General features: G+C 44.0%; 1 protein-coding gene across 5 annotated transcripts in view; it reads left to right on the plus strand.

Annotated features, from left to right (window-relative positions):
• The window catches only part of NRG2 (neuregulin 2), a 305,841-nt gene that overhangs the window by 210,679 nt on the left and 77,586 nt on the right, over nucleotides 1–17,576 (plus strand). For 4 of the 5 annotated variants that reach the window (XM_053248937.1, XM_053248936.1, XM_053248938.1 and 1 more), the window contains one exon: nucleotides 13,788–13,908. The exons of the other annotated variant lie outside the window; for it this stretch is intronic. In XM_053248937.1, coding sequence (XP_053104912.1) covers nucleotides 13,788–13,908 — 121 coding nt within the window. The remainder of the gene's footprint in view (nucleotides 1–13,787; nucleotides 13,909–17,576) is intronic. 5 annotated transcript variants of the gene reach the window in all.

The following is a 17,576-nucleotide window of genomic DNA, read 5'->3' on the forward strand; positions in this document are numbered from 1 at the left end:
ACCCTCACTAACTACCTCTACTCCCAGTGCCCCTAGTGGTCATTATGATAGTTGGTGCAAAAGTTCGATGCACTGGAACTCCATCACCAGCAGTGGCTAAGACTATTTAATGAGTTCATTGCCAAGGCAGGATTTGAACAGGGAACTTGAACAGGGAAATCAATCAATCAATTTTCTGGGCTGTAGCCCAGCCATTCTTATGATATTGACTCCCCTTTGCATCTTTGCCCTGCTTGCAATTTTCCATGCTGTGCTCTTATATCTGTGCAGTTATATGTGGTGTATATATTTAGGTATTGGCCCAGGGCAGGGTCTGACGTGAAATGATGCAGCAGCATTCCTGAGGTGAAGAGGGCCTGGTTGTGGCCAGCTGCTTTCAACTCTTCTAAAAAAAAGAAGAAGTGGGAAATAAATAAATATTAGGTCAGTTCAGTCTTCCTGAACCTAGCTAAAACAGGGAGCTTCCCCTAGCTTAGGTTTGGCTTCGGAATGGCACAGATGTTTCTTTTAGAGGCTCCTCAGTTTCTGTAAGTTAGGGTTATATTCAGAATCGCAAGAGTTGTAGGGAGTCTTGTAAGCCATCTAGTCCAAACCCCTGCTTGATATAGGAAATCTAGAGTTAGAACATCCCCAACAGATGACTATCTAACATCTGCTTAAAGATCTCCAGTGAGGAAGAGCCCACCAACCCCCAAGTAATTGATTTTATTGTAATACACTAAGAACATTCTCCAAATATTCAACCAAAACCTACCCTCCTGTAATTTAAGCCTATTAGTTGTAGTTTTGCCTTCTGGAATAACAGAGAACATGATTTTGCCCTCTCATATGACAGTCTTCCAGGAATTTGAGGATGCTATCATAGCCCCTCTCAGTCTTCAGACTAAACATGTACAATTACTTTAACCTTTGCTCATAGGGCTTATTTCCAGACATCTGACCATCTTCATTGCTCTCCTCTGAACCCAGTTTGTCCACATCCTTCTTAAAGTGTCGCACATCCAGAACTGGACACAATACTCTCAAAGAAGTCTAACTAGTCACTAGTGGAGGGAGGCCAGCAGTGGCTCGTGTTTGGCCGCGGCGGCCCCCCTCACCCCACCCCTGCATCAGACACGGGCAGTTAGCCATGCCCCCGTGTCTGACGTATGATGCAGGGGTGTGGTCTAGTGCCCAAACAGGGCTGCATGGCCCTGTTTGGGAGTTAGATTGAGGCCAGCGCTGCGTTCGTAGTGCAGCCAGGAGCAGCTCCCCTGCCTTAAAGGCTCTGGCCATTTAACTCCTGAACAAGGCCACGCGGCCCTGTTCGGGAGCTAAACCACACACCCTGCGCCTGACGTCAGACGCAGGGAATGTGTCGGCAGTTGTCTGGGTTCTCTGAACCTGGTCATCCAATGGTGGCTATGACCCTGTTACTAGTGCAAAATGAAGTGGAATTGTTGTCTCATGACTTGGAAACTGTGGCTTTGTTGAAGCTGTCTAAACTCTCATTAGCCTTTTTTGCAGCAGCAATTCACTACTGACATATGTTCAGTTTGTGATACACTGCAATCCCAAGATCCTTTCCACATTATTATTGCCAAGCTGCACCCCATCTGATCTGGCATATATTTTTGTTGTTGCCCAAGTTGCATTTGTCTGACGAATATATATTTTGTTAGTTTCAGCCCAATTTCCTATTCTTTCAAGGCCATTTTGAATTGTATTTTTGTTTTCTGAGGAGTTAGCTTCCTTTGCCTGTGACATCTGCAAATTTGATGAGATTCCCTCTATACCTTCATCTAAGCTGTAGATAAAACTGTTGTACTGGTTCCACAACAGAGCCCTGTAGCAGAGAAACCTCCTTCCAGTTTGATGCAGAGCCATTGATAAGCACTCCTTGAGTATGATTTGCCAACCAGTTGTGAACCCACCTCATGGTGCTATAATCGAGACCGCTTTTGACGAGTTTGCCAACCAAAATATGGAGCAGCTTATCAAATGCTTTAGTGAAATCAAGATAAATTGTATCCACAACATTAACATAATCCACTGGGCTAATAACTCGATTTTAAAAAGAGAGAGAGATGATTAGTCTGGCAAGATTTATTTTTAACAAATCTGTGCTGGCTTCTACTAATCACTGCATGTTATCAATGTACTGTGCTCAGGGATTACATATCTCCCTCATGCAGAAGTCTGAAGAGCATCTTGCTTCTTAGTAGTTTCATGGACTCTACAGCTCTTTGCCATCTGAATTTATAAATCTGAGTTTCCAATCTACAGCTGAATATTTTTCTTTGGATGGGATTTGGTGACAATGTAAGAGGAGCCTGCAGCAAGCACAGCATTCAGATATATATTAAGGAAACAAAAGTAACCACCTGGCAGGTAGGGACAGATTTACCGGTGTTTAGAATCTTTTAAAAAAACCCAAAGGATTACACAAGCACTTCTACTCTTGAGTTACAAGTGGGGTAGTACTTAGTTTCTAAATACTTTTTAAAGGAAAATTACACTGTTGTTAAAAATCCACAAAATGGACTTGGGGGTCAGAGTTAGGTTGGTTGTTACAAGTGGTGTAACAACTTCTATCCAATAGAAGAGTGTGACACATGCAACCATTTCCCACATAGCACTCATTGTCATAATTATTGACATGTTTCTAGGGACTTGAATGGAGGAAAGGGAATCCTATTTCCTCCATGCAACAAAATGCAGTTTGAATGCTGGGAAAATGCAGATTTTTTATTTTTTTTTGCACTACACTAAGAAAAGGCAGGTGGATTATACAACAGCCAGGCGATATCTGCACAATTGTTGCATAGAAAAAATGTCTGGAAAAGTCTTTTTGAAGTCAACTGTTATTCCTGCTGGTTGTCGAACCTTCAGCAAATGTTTATGTATGTATACTAGTAAAACAGTTTGCAAGCATATTAACATCATATGTCGCTGTGACTCTTGTCTTTTCCTAGCTCTATGAGGTCTCATGACCCATGCTGTCCAGTGGGAGAGTTTTCCTGCATTTTCTGGGGCATTAATGCATTTTTGCCTGGGTTTTGGATTTTTTTGGTAGTCACTCTGGGTGGGGTCTGAAACCAACCTGTGAAAAACCACATGTTCTTTGACGTGGTCTTTGTGCTTTACTTGAATGGGCTTTGCACCTGCGCAGAGACCACATCGAAAATTTCCAAGCTTCTCTTGAGATTTTTGTGGTAGCTCTTTCCCCTCTGGTGATATGTGCTTGCGCCGGCATCCCCTCCTCAGTCTTTCTTCATCTGCTGACAGATTGACTTGGTCCGCAGAACTCTCCAAACAACTTTCTACCAAAAGAAAAGGTAGTGCGGGGGAGGGTTGTAAGGTTAGGGTTACTCCTTTATTTCATCCTTTTTTATCCCTCCTCCTTCCTATTTCAGTTTTCCCTCTTTCATTTACGTTTTGATTTTCTACTGTGTCCTGCTCCCTCCTCTCCCACCCCGGATGGGTTGGAGAGTTTGGGTACGTGCCACTCTTGTGGTGTACGACCAGTAAGGTCACTTTTAAGAAGTGCACCAGGTGTGGGCCAAACTTTCATCTGCCAATGGACACAGCCACTGCCTCTTTTGCCTTGGTGAAGTGCACATTGTCAAAACCTGCGTGCCTTGCCTCAACTTTACTAAACAAGTGCACAAAAACAAGGCCTCCAGGCTGTGTTCCTGGTTGTGGGAACAGGTTCTCTGTTCATGTCAGGCAGCGTCCACCCTTGCCATGATGCATCTATCTCCTTGATAGAGGAGAAATTGGGCCATCCCTGCATTACAACAGTGGGTTTGCCCATGGTGTTGACAGCCCTGCACATGGCCACGATGGCTTCAGGCACTCAGACCCATACTCAAACTCTTGAGCCTGGATGGCTTTAAGAGGGGATTGGATAACTTCATGGAGGAGAGGTCTATCATCGGCTGCTAGTTGGAGGGCTATAGGCCACCTCCAGCCTCAAAGGCAGGATGCCTCTGAGTACCAGTTGCAGGGGAGTAACAGCAGGAGAGAGGGCATGCCCTCAACTCCTGCCTGTGGCTTCCATTGGCATCTGGTGGGCCACTGTGTGAAACAGGATGCTGGACTAGATGGGCCTTGGACCTGATCCAGTCGGGCTTTTCTTGTGTTCTTATGAGCCCATGGCTCCTTTGACCCTTCATTGGGGCTTGGCATAATATTGACTACCTCCACTGCGGAGTTTAATTGAAAATCTTTGCAGGATGCTTCAGTCATAATTCATGCTATGGTTCTTAACAAGAAGAAAAAGAAAAGGCCTCACCACAGGGACAATCCTGACCTGCATTAACTGAAAAATGAGTCCTAGAGGATGCTTCTTGGCCATGCCTAAACTGAAAAAGAAGAACACCCACCCACTTTTCCTGGATCCATCCTCACAATATCAATCTCCTGCATCTCAGGAGCAAAACTCCTCACCTCGGATAGAACCCCATCTATCAGGACCACAATCGCCCTATTCCATGCACTCGGTCTCTGATTGGCACTCTGACCCATACGCTCAACAAGAACCTGCTTCTGACCTCGAGCAAGACCACACGACTCTTCAGAAACTAGTATATCCCCGTTCTATACGATGTTCCAGTGAATGAAACCCTCTCTGACCATGGAGAGGTACGCTCCAAACCCGAAGATTATCACTCAGCCTTACAGCCTTACATGCACCTTACATGGGACGTAGGCACCACTTCTGTCATCAAATCTGAGCCAATCTCTATCATCAGGAACATGGCTTGTACCAGAACAATTACTACCGTATCTGGGACAAGCATCCAGCATAAAACTACTACCGTAATTTGAGGGCATTTCACATGTACCCAAACCAAGGTATTCAAGAGACTGTTAACAAGACTCGAACCCTTATGGAGTCACCACAGATCAAACTACCCATCAGCTCTGAGACAATTCATCGGATCGCTACAGGGATGTCTATTCAGATGGACACAAACAATATTGCCCAAAATGATGGGAAGAGGCCTACACATCATCTTGCTCCAGCTCGCCTCTTGGTCATCAGGACAGACTGACCTCTCCTTCGGCTCCTAAAAGTCCTCCACAGGATTTTCCAGGAGACAAGTCTTGGCCACAGAGGCCCCCTATCAAATCTAGATTGGACTGAGCATCGGTATTCCAGCCAGTGAAACCAAGGCCACTGGACCAGCAGCTGCCAGAAGAGCCGAAACGACATCAGCTTCCACGAACACACACTCAAGCAGAATACAGTGAAGTAGTCTAGTGAGGACCATGAGTCGAAGGAAGAGGAGGCCCCGTCTTTGCTCTCTGAAGTAGCATATGTAGGAACTTCCCTTGCAAGCAAGCAAACAAATAAATAAATGAACAAGAAATCAAGGGGGAAAGGACAAGTTAATTTTGTTAGGGCTAGTATTTTCTAGGGTTTGATTTCTGGCCGGCTAGAGGTTTGTTTTTGACAGCAGTTTCTATCAGTTGTGCCTAGAGAGACAGTGGGTGGGACACTACCTGCAAGTGAGTCACACAGCTTGTAGGTAGGGCCAGATTCCTGAGGTGGCTCATTTTGAAACCAGCGCTTGAGAAGACAAGGCTCAGACTAGGGGTGCTTTGCTGCCCGGAGCTTTGTGAGTAGGAGTTTGCTAACCGATATTGAAAGAGTTTTGTGTAGAGTTTAGCGGGGAAATGTGCAGGGAGGAGCACAAGAGGTCCAAAGGAGAAACTCAGCACAAGGAGAATACTACCCCATTTTTGTAATTTTTTTTTTTTTGGAAGACAGAACTTAAAACCTGTAAACAAATCCTATATATTCTACATAGCCAATAAAACCAGTTATGAAGGTAGAATGTAAGCAGGGAAGGGGATGCTTCCTAGTGTACAGAGTGTTGCATGCATGACTATCTGCCTGAGGATCAGAAGTCATGGGTGTGCGCTCAGTGCAAAGAGCTACTGCCTCTCAGGAAACAAGTTTGTTCCCTTAAAGCCAAGGTTGCTGACCTGGAGAAGGTCAGGGAGGCAGAGAGGTATGTGGTTGAGACCCTCACAGATGTGATAGAGGCATCCCGTTCTCAGGCTGACAGCTCCTCTGCTGTCATGGAAAATAAAGGTATCAGGGAGGGAGCGAAATCAGTGTGAGGAAGAGGGGAATGCTTCCTTAGAAGGGACCCCTACCTTGGGTGATGTACCCATATTCTCTTGCCTAGAGGATATTCCTCCAGAGCGTGGGGGGGCTCCTACTAGTGGTTGATTTGCTCATTAGGGGCATAGAGAGATGGGTTTGTGATCTGCTTGTAGACCACATGGTGACTTGCCTGCCTTGTGCAAAAATTGCAGATGTTATGCAGTGTCTAGGTAGGCTGTTAGGCAGTGCTCGGGAGGAGTCCGCTGTCGTGGTGCATTCGACACCAGCAATGTTGGAAAATGTAGTCAGGAGGTCCTGGAAGCCAAGTTAAGGTGCATATTCATTCATTCATTCATTCATTCATTCATTCATTCATTCATTCAATTTCTATGCTGCCCTTCCAAAAATGGCTCAGGGCGGTTCACACAGAAAAATAACAAATAAATAAGATAAACAAAATGGATCCCTGTCCCCAAAGGGCTTACAAGCTAAAAAGAAACATAAGAGAGACACCAGCAACAGTCACTGGAAGTACTGTGCTGAGGGTGGATAGGGCCAGTTACTCTCCCCCTGCTAAATAAAGAGAATCACCACGTTAAAAGGTGCCTCTTTGCCAAGTTAGCAGGGGTAACTTGAAGTCGAGGACCCCCAGGGTAGTGTTCTCTGAACTGCTACTTGTACCATGCACAGGGCCAGTGAAGCAGGCAGAGCTAAAGAGTCTCAATGTGTGGATGAGATGGTGGTGCCAGGAGGGATTTTAATTGGTTAGGCACTGGGATACATTTTGGGGTAAGCGAAGCCTGTACAATAGAGACAGGCTCCACTTGAACCACAATGGCACCAGACTGCTGGTGCTTAAAATAAAAAAGGTCACAGATCAGCTTATAAAATGACGGCTGGGGAGTTGCCAAGAGGAACTGATTGATATCTGGTTTGGCAAGGAAAATCCCCTGAGGTGTGAAGGTGCAAACGTTTCAGATAAACCAGAGCCCTTATGCTTCTGTTGTACTTTCTACTATTCTTAGTATTTTTAGTATTTTTATGTACCTTAAGTAACGTTCCATGTGTAATCACTTTTTATCTACTCTCACATTTAATGTGTAATCACCCTTATACTTTATGCTGTTATATGACCGTAATAAAGACTAATCGATTGATTGATAAACCAGAAGGGGGAAGAGTAGAACCAGGAGTACAGCAGATGGAAGCACATGACCGCTGGTCAAAAAGGTCAGATGACATTAAGGGAGATAGCATACACCAGCTCCAGGCAAGAGACCTGTCATATAGGTGTTACATACCAGTGCCTGAAGCCTCTGAGCCAAGATGGGCAAACTAGAGTGCTTGGTTGCTAATGAAAACATAAATATAGTGGGCATAATGGAAACCTGGTGGAACAGTGAGAAACGTTTTAGTTCCTTTTTAAGAAGAAACTAATAACTTACCTGTTTAGTCAGGCTTTTAGTTTACAGCTTTACAGTTTTGGTTTTTAGAGATTGTATTGTATTTTAAATTGTTTTAATTATGTTAATGTTTTAATGGTTTTTATATTGTGAACTGCCCAGTGACTTTTTTTTAATGGGGCGGTATACGTGTTGGAGTTGCCCAGGCTTTTAGTATTGGGTGATTTCAATGTTCACTTCAGGGCTGGCTTGTCTGGTGCAGCTCGGGAGTTCATAGTGGCCATGACAACTATGGGCCTATCCCAACTGGTCATGGGACCAACACACACTACTGGTAACACCCTTGATTTGATCTTTTGCTCAGATCAGGGTGGTGTTCTGTGGGTGGAGACTCTTAGAGTGTTTCCATTGTCATGGATGGACCACCATCTGATTATGGTTGGTTTCATGGTCACAACCCACCTCTTCAGGGGTGCAGGACCTATTAGGATGGTCCGCCCAAGAAGTCTGTTGGATCCTATAGGGTTCCAAGGGGCCTTCAAGGGTTTTAGGGTTGGTTCTGCCGTTGATTCCATTGGTGGAGACCTGGAACAGGGAGCTTACCAGGTCAGTAGACACTATCGCCCCTAAGTGTCTTCACTCTCTGTGATGCTTTAAACAACTTTTTTGCAGATAAAATATCTCATGTTCAAGCCAACTTGGACTCCATAGTTATGGCTGGGTCAACCGCAGAGATGTCTAGTATCTCCTCTGGTTAAATTAGAATGGATCAGTTTCAATTTGTGACTCCTGAGGATGCAGACAAACTCCTTGGAGGTGTTTGGCCTACCACTTGTCCTTTGGATCCTTGCCCAATGTGGCTTATAACATCTAGCAGGGAGGTTGTTAGAGAAGGCCTAGCTGACATCATAAATGCCTCACTTAAAGAGGGCAGGATCCCTCCATGTTTGAAGGAGGCAATTGTGAGACCTTTGCTTAAGAAGCCTGCCCTAGAGCCCTCGGTGATGGATAACTATAGTCCAATTTCCAACCTTCCTTGGATGGGCAAGGTAATTGAGAGGGTGGTGGCTGATCAACTCCAGGCAGTTTTGGATGATACTGATTATCTAGATTCATTGGCTTTAGAGCAAGCTATCTGGTGGAGACAGCCTTGGTCGGCCTGATGGATGATCTCTACCAAGGAATGGACAGAGGGAGTGTGACTCTGTTGGTTCTTTTCGACTTTTCTGCGGCTTTCAATGCTATCAACCATGGTCTTTTTCTTGATCAGTTGCGGGATTTGGGAATAGGTGGTACTACTTTGCAGTGGTTCCGTTCTTATCTCTCTAGTAGATTCCAGCTGGTGTCACTCGGAGATGGTTGCTCTCTGAAATGAGAGCTATTGTATGGTGTCCCATCCTATCTCCAATGCTTTTTAACATCTACATGAAACCGCTGGGTGAGATCATCAGGAGATTTGGAACAGGGTATTATCAATACGCCAGCTGCATCCGTTTCTTGAGATGAACGACCTCAAAACAGTGGTACATATGTTGGTAACCTCCAGACTTGACTTCTGTAAAGCGCTCTACGTGGGGCTGCCTTTGTACGTAGTCTGGAAGCTTCAGTTGGTACATAATACGGCAACCAGGTCGGTCCCTGGATCATCTCAGAGAGACCACATCACTCCTTTGCTGATAGAGTTACACTGGCTGCCAATAGGCTTCCTGGCAAAATACAAAGTGCTAGTTATAACTTATAAATCCCTAAATGGCTTAGGCCCTGGGTATCTTAGAGAATGTCTTCTTCATTATGAGCCCCACCGCCCACTGAGGTCGTCCGGAGAGATCCGTCTCACAGTTGCCGCCAGCTTTCCTGGTTGCTGCCCCGAGACTGTGGAATGCGCTCCGTACTGAGATACGATCCTCCTCATCTCTGACAATTTTTAAAAAACATTTGAAAACCCACCTCTTCACCCAAGCTTTTTCAGTTCTTTAAGATTTTAAGGTTTTAATCTGTGGGTGATTTGTAAATTATTAAATTGTTTTAAGTTTTTGTATAAACTTGTTTTATGCTATTGTTAACTACCCAGAGACGAATGTTTGGGGCAGTGCACAAATTTGACTACTTACTAACTAACTAACTAACTAACTAAATTAAATTAAATTAAATATGCTGATGACACCCAAATCTATTTCTCCATGACATCATCAGGAAATGGCATAGCCCCCCTAAATGCCTACCTACAGACAGGAATGGACTGGATGAGTTTTTCCTTCCAAAAAGCTTTTATTCATTCATTCAATTTCTATACCACCCTTCCAAAAATGGCTCAGGGCGGTTTACACAGAGAAATAATAAATACATAAGATGGATCCCCGTCCCCAAAGGGCTCACAATCTAAAAAGAAATATAAGATAGACACCAGCAACAGTCCCATGGAGAGGAGAGCTGGTCTTCTGGCAGCAAGCATGACTTGTCCCCATAGCTAAGCAGGGTCTGCCCTGGTTGCATCTGAATGGGAGACTTGATGTGTGAGCACTGCAAGATATTCCCCTCAGGGGATGAAGCTGCTCTGGGCAGAGCAGAAGGTTTCAAGTTCCCTCCCTGGCTTCTCCAAGATAGGGCTGAGAGAGATTCCTGGCTGCAACCTTGGAGAAGCCGCTGCCAGTCTGTGAAGACAATACTGAGCTAGATAGACCAATGGTCTGACTCAGTATATGACAGTTTCCTATGTTCCAATGTACTGTGCTGGGGGTGGATAGGGCCAGTTACTCTCCCCCTGCTAAATAAAAGAGAATCACCATGTTAAAAGGTGCCTGTTTGCCAAGTTAGCAGGGGTTTGACAAAGTTCCTCGCCAAAGGCTCTTGAGTAAACTTATCTGTCATGGGATAACGGGACAGGTTCATGTGTGAATCAGTAACTGGTTGAAGGACAGAAAACATAGGGTAGGAATAGACTGACAGTTTTCACAATGGAGGGAAGTAAGAAGTCGGATCCTTCAGGGATCTGTACTGGGACCAGTGCTTTTTAACTTGTCCATAAATGTTCTAGAAGTCGGGGGAAGCATTGAAGTGGCCAAATTTGAAGATGAAACCAAACTTCTTAGGGTAGTGGGGTAGTGAACTCCAAAATAGACTGCGAGGAGTTCCAAAAAGATCTCTCCAAACTGGGGGAGTGGCCAATAAGATGGCAAATGCGGTTCAGTGAAAGCAAGTGTAAAGTGATGCATATTGGGGCCAAAAAACCCACATATACAGTGATGGGGTCTGAGCTGTCAGTGACTGACCAGGAGAGAGATCTTGGGGTCATGGTGGATAGCTCATTGAAAGTGTGTTGCAGCTGTGAAAAAAGGCAAATTCCATGCTTGGAATAATTAAGAAGTGAATTGAAAATAAAAATGTTAATATTATAATGCCCTTATACAAATTTATGGTGCGGCCACATTTGGAGTACTGCATACAGTTCTGGTCACCATATCTTAAGGAGGACATTTTAGAACTGGAAAAAGATACAGAAGAGGCCAACGAAGATTATCAAGGGCCTGGAGCACCTTCCTTATGAGGCTGGGTCACAGCATCTGGGGCTTTTTAGTTTGGAAAAGAGGCAACTATGGGGAGACATGATAAAAGTATATAAAATTATGCATGGAGTAGAGAGAGTAGACAGAGAGAAATTTTTCCCCCTCTCTCACAACTCTAGAATCAGGGGGTCATCCATGAAATTGAAGGCCAGGAAATTTAGGACCAACAAAAGGAAGTACATTTTCACACCACACATAATTAACCTATGGAATTCTCTGTCACGGGATGTGGTGATGGCTACTAACTTGGATGACTTTAAAAGGGGCTTGGACAAATTCTTGGAGGACAGGTCTATTAATGGCTACTAGTCTGGTGGCTATAGGCCACCTCCAGCCTCAGAGGCAAGATTCCTCTAAATACCAGTTGCAGGGGAGCAACTGCAAGATGAGGGCATGTCCTCCTCTCTTGTCTGTGGGCTTCTTAGATATATCTGGTGGGCCGCAGTGTGAAACAGAATGCTGGAGTGGCTGGGCCTTGGGCCTGTTCTTATGATCTTACCTCCTAGTGGAATTGAAGCCAAGCTTGATGCAGATTATATTTCATGCCTCCTTAGGGGTATTACTCTCCCAGTAGAACAAGGGGGAGTTGGACCTTCTCTTCAGCCTCATTGATGCTGACACTCGAGTGTGCATTTCTCTCCCCATGAACAATGCAATTGCTAAAACCTGCTGGCAAAAGCCATCATCCTTGCCCCAACAGACCAGAAGTCTGGAGAACCTCTACCGGATTCCTACAGAGGTGGAAACAGCAGCCATGTTCCTCCTACCCCGAACTCAGTAAGAACAGGATACTCTCAGCCTCAACACCATCAGACCGAGAGGGGTGCAAGCTGGATATCTTTGGGGGACACTTATAAGTCTCCACACTCCACCTCAAGATTGCTAATTACCGGGCATACAACGTCAGGTATAACCAATTCTTGTGGGAAAAGCTAGCCCCATTTATTGATCACCTCCTACAAGACAAGCAGGAGCCAGCCAAGGTATTCTTAAAGGAGGCAGTTCATTTAGCCAAGCAGGAGCTCTGTTCATCCAGATACTCAGCTGAGTGTGGACCACACTGCGGGAATTAGGCCTCGGCTCAGAGACTCTCTTCCAGGTGGTTCAGACTATACTGCTCTGCTGCAAGCTTGCAAAAAAGCCTGTACCTACTGGAATCAAAGCTCACTCAATTAGGGTAGTCTCTAAGTCTGCTACTTTTGACTGGGCAATCCCTCTGGACCTCATCTGCCAAACTGCAATGTGGTCGTCACAAAACTCCTTCATCAGGCACTCTGCATTAGTTGTTAGAGCCCTCAGAGATGCATCCTTGGGTACAATGGTCCTACAGTTGCTCTTAGTTTAATCACCCTCATCCAGGTAAGAAACTTTTGGGATATAGCTTGCTATGCACCCATTCGTGTAAAGCACATAGACCATGTCAAATAACAGGTTGCTTACCTGTAACTTTGGTTCTTCTAGTGGTTATCTGGGCTCTTACACACCCTCCCCTCTGTAGTTCGTTATACTGGCACACTGAGGAGGGAAAGCTGATGCATGTGCATATCACCAGAGGGGGCGGAGCTACCACCAAAAACCTCTATCTCAAGAAAAGCTTGGAAATTTCAGATGTGGTCTCTGCACAGATTAAGAACCAAAGATACCAGTAAGCAACCTGTTGTTTCTATCTTTCGTGGTTTGGTCTGGGAGTTTTATGTCAGCCAGTGAGTGAGTCAGTGAGGACTTGCAGTTTGCAAGCATATTGACATCTTATCTTGCTGTGACTCTAGTCTTTTTCTAGTTCTATGAGGTCTCATTCCCCATGCTTTTCAATGGGGGCAGTTTTCCTGGATTTTCTGGAGAAGTAATGATTTTTTCTGGGGTTTGGCATTTTTTTGGAAGTCTGGGCAAGGTCTGGAACTTACCTGCAAAAGCGGCATGTTTCTGTTTTTGTGGTTTGATCTGGGAGTTTCAGGTCAGGAAGTCAGTGAGGCCCAAGCAGTTTTGTTATATAATCATAAGGTCAAGAAATGTCTTCTGAGATTCTCAGGACCCTTGATTGTTACTGGACTTAACCATAGATATACTTTTTCACTGGGATGTTCTATGGATATGTTGTACAGACTCTGATATAGTCTTCCTTTAATTGAATTTATTTGGCCCTGGAGAACCAGGGAGGCAGAGGAAGTGTTCTTTAATCAACACAATGCAAATGCCACCATCTTGCATTCACTTCAGCCTCGGGGGGTTAGCTTTCGGCCATGGTTGTCTCTTCTCCTTGTGTACCTTCAAGCTGTAGATTTTCAGGGGACATGTGCTGAGGGAAGCTAACAAACATTTAAGAGAAAACTGGTATGAGAAGAGATGGACACTCAAGTTGTTTCTGTAGGCCAACTTGTTAGTGCTGTGTGCTGCCCCTTAGACTACAAAGTAGAATAATAGATTTCCCCTCAGCTCCACCCAAAGAAGATTGTGCATTTGTGCAAAATGTTATTGTGCTTTCTCAGCAGGCTCACTTTTCAAATTATGTGCATCTGGATGTCCTCTAAGTGAATTTCTTGAAAGAGGAAGGTTATAGTATAACCAATCCAGTGTAACATCCCTGGAGCTACTTGTACACTCAGGGCCATTATGTCAGCCCTTTGGGGTTGTTCATTCTAGCAGCTACTTAGCTTAATAAGTGGGATCACAAAAGAAACATTTAACAGCAAATTTTGTTCTTATTGGGTTTCCCCCCCACAGTAACCACAACTCTTTCCTCTGGGCCTGGACATACTAGACAATGCAATGAAACAGTCAAGTCCTATTGTGTCAACGGTGGAGTGTGCTACTACATTGAAGGGATAAACCAACTGTCCTGCAGGTAAGTAAACAAGTTTCTTTTCTGCAATATAAATAATCATTGGAAGCAAAAAAGGTAAGTTCTGTGTGCAAGCGGGGAGAAGTGTCATTACCTTAAAGGTCCTTTGGCAGTGGCATTGACTAAGAAGAGGAGCCGGTTTAGCTGGAGGCCGATTGTGGTGGCAGGGCCTTTGTTTCCTTTATCCTCCATTTCTTGTGTATCAGTACTATTGAAGTGATCATTTGACAGTTCATTTATGTTGAACACCTAAATGCAGCTCCCCACCCCCACTCTCTCCTTCTCTCTCAGCTGCAGGGAAGGATACCCATTCCCCTTTTCTCTACAAACTAGCTTAAGATTTAGAATCATTGCCACCATCCTTCCAGGAGAAAAGCCTGGATATTAATATTCTGAAATCTATGTTATGTGAAAGTTGTCATCAGCAAAAGGGACAGGTTGCTGCTTTTGTGGTCTGAACTGGAAAATCGTCAAGTAAAAGTGGAATTTCCACTGATGAATAGGGAAAATGAAAATCACAAAGTTCAAATGCTTATGTGGCAAGGAATGTAAGACCTTTACCTCTAGCTCACTGCCTGAAATGCAGCTAAGTGCAAGTAGTAACCAAACACTGGCCATTTCTTTTGGCTTCAGTTAAGTTGCCTATCCAGATTATAGGAATGAGATTCATTACTAGCTTTTGGTGGTGAGAGGGTCTATGCAACAAAAATCACTATTTAAAGAGAAGCTGTCAACTGAAAGGACTAAGGAGGCAGAATCACTTTGAAAGGCTGACAGATCACAGTCCTTGGGCAGAGCAATAAGCAGGAGGTTTGCCCTCTGACTTTGCTGCATTTTTACCAAATATAAAAATGACAGAGGAGGCGGTTGTTGCCAGATTCATGAGAATTGGTGCTGAACTCCACTTCCATATATGTTTTATGTACATTGAGTTTGCACAGCAGACAAGACTAGTCCACATGGATTCCTATCATGTCAGGAGAACCCTGTAGTTATCTCAGCCCACTTGCATCTCACCACCATGCACTGGGTATGGTGCAGATCACAGAAACTTGGCAAACAGATGAAGTCAGCCTGCTTGTGTCTTAGAATTCAGAAGTACTGGGAAGAAGAGTGCACTGAGTTTAAATGCCTCTCTGAATCATAGAATAAGAAATTTGCTGATTCCATATGATGATTCCAGCCTTTACCTCCCATTATTCTTGGGTCAGAAAACCAAAGCTCAAGCACTAATCACTTGGGGTGGTACTTCAGCTCAGCAATAAACAGTTAAACTACTGATTCAGAAGCAGAATTTTGTAAAATGGGAAGAATAGCTAAGTTTTGCTCTGTAGTGAATAAAGACCTTTCTTCAAGCAATGAACTGAGATGCCATTCAGAAGTGACAAGTCTGTTCTCACAGCAGTGTGTTATGCTTCTGCTAACACTGAAAAGTGAATTCTGGTCTTTGAAACACACGATCCTAGAGCAGTTTGAGTAAAGGGCCCTGAAATGACAGTAATAAGATGCTGCTTTATTTTTATTTAATTAATGGCCTTTTAATTAATTAATTTTTTTACTGGACTTTCCAGTCAGGCAACTTCTACTCCTTTTGCAGGAAGGCAGGCAGATTGGCTGGATTAGGTTGACTCCTGGCAATCAGAGGAAACAGGGCAGAGGAAACCTGCTTGGCTTTCACTCCTCATGCAAACCCCATAGGTGCTACTGCGTATTGTTAACATTTGTATGAACAGCAGTGCTCATGCAGTTGCAGCATGGTGGTGTGGGTTGTTATCATTATTGCTATTGTTGTATTTGTTTATATGATGCCATCAGTAAGCATGGTGCTCTACACAGAGTTAGACCACCAAGTTGGAAGACAATCACTATCCCAAAGAGCTTACAATCTAAGCAAACAAAACAAAACAGGCTATGGGGCTTTTTTAAACACACCAGTTCCTCTCTTGAAAAGGAGACAATAAGCTGGTGGCAACTATGCCACCACAGAAAATGAGCTGAAGTGTATCTACAGAGCATGAGAATGAATTACAGGACTTATGTACTTTGCACTATTTACAGTATATGGATAATTTAATCTCTGGGTATGGTGATAGATTTTGAACCCTATTTCAGTTTTTCTTTACTTTTGAGTGTCATAGTAGGAGCCTCTGAGGCAGACAGTAGGGAAGTGTCATTTTATGTTGCAGTAGCGTAGGCTACTTGCCATGTAAACCTAGATTAAGATAGGAGGTATTTATATATCTGGAAGTAAAACAAAGGATGAGGAAGCTAAGCTAGGGTGATCATAACCAAATTTAATCCTAATATTAAAATGACTACTAGAGCATTTTTGTGTGTAACATTTTAAAACATTTCTTGAAGCAAAATTTTTGGGAGGCTGAAAAAGTAAAGAATGGTGAGTGAGTGAATGAATGAATGAATGAATGGAGGGGGAGCTAGCACAGAATCACCAGATTAGATTGCATACTGTACCACTGAGGAAATATTGAGCCTAGGATTTGACAATAGTGAGTTGTTATCCAAGGAAATGATAAATCCTTTTTTATTTATTATTTTATTATTTTTAGTTAACATATTTTTATACCGCCCAAAACTCATGTTTCTGGGTGGTTTACAACAAAGCAAGCAAACAAACAAACAAACAGAAAATTTTAAAACATTTTTAGAGATTGGGTTGTGAGAGAGTGACTTCTTTAAGGCCACCCATTGAGATTTATGGCTGAATGGGAATTTTGACCCTAGATCTCCCTAGTCCAGGAGTATGCAACACTGGTTCTCCAGCTATTGTTGAACTACAACTCCCACCCCCCTCAGCCACAATTTATTGCCATATGTGACTGCTTGCCAACCATAATTAGAAGGCGTACAGCAGTGTGCTGTACTAGTTGAAGCTTCCAAGTCCAAGGGTAACCCCATACAGAGTGCGTTGCAATAGTTAAGCCTGGAAGTTACAGAAACATGGATCAGTGTACTAAGGTCTGAACTATTTAAGAGAGGATAAAGCCTCCTTATTAGCAAAAAATTAAAGAGGGTACTCCTCACCTTAAGTGGCGCAGCGGAGAAATGTTGAACTAACAAGCAGAAGGTTTCCTGTTTGAATCCCCACTGGTACTATATTGGGCAGCAGCGATATAGTAAGATGCTGAAAGGCATCATCTCTTACTGCACAGGAGGAGGCAATGGTCAACCCCTCCTGTATTCTGCCAAAGAAAGCCACAGGGCTCTGTGGGCACCAGGAGTCGAAATCGGCTTGACGGCACATTTTACCTTTACTCCTGGAAACAACCTCAACATTCTTCTCAAGACACAGTATAGGGAGTACCCCCAAGCTATTTACACCACATGGGTAAATAGGACACCACCTGGATGGAGATGGAGGACACCACTTGGGCAAGTCCGTCCGGGCGATGCAGACCGAGTAGACATTGGCAAGAGGCAATGTTCAGCTCAGAAGGGCAAGGCCAAGGGTCATAGAAACCCCAGCAGTCCCTGTCAGGTTTGCTCATACTCTCCAGATCCCAGCTATTCTCTACCAGTATCACCTCTGTCTTATCCCTCCAATTCTGTTTGATGTTCAGAACAAGAGTCACTGTGATGAAACAATGGCTACTTCATAGAGTACTTAGGTCATCAAAGACTATGTAGAGGAATTCCACTTCTTTGAGAAGTTT

The sequence above is a fragment of the Hemicordylus capensis genome, chromosome 4 (assembly GCF_027244095.1).
Source record: "Hemicordylus capensis ecotype Gifberg chromosome 4, rHemCap1.1.pri, whole genome shotgun sequence".
In the NCBI taxonomy this organism is placed as follows: Eukaryota; Metazoa; Chordata; class Lepidosauria; order Squamata; family Cordylidae; genus Hemicordylus; species Hemicordylus capensis.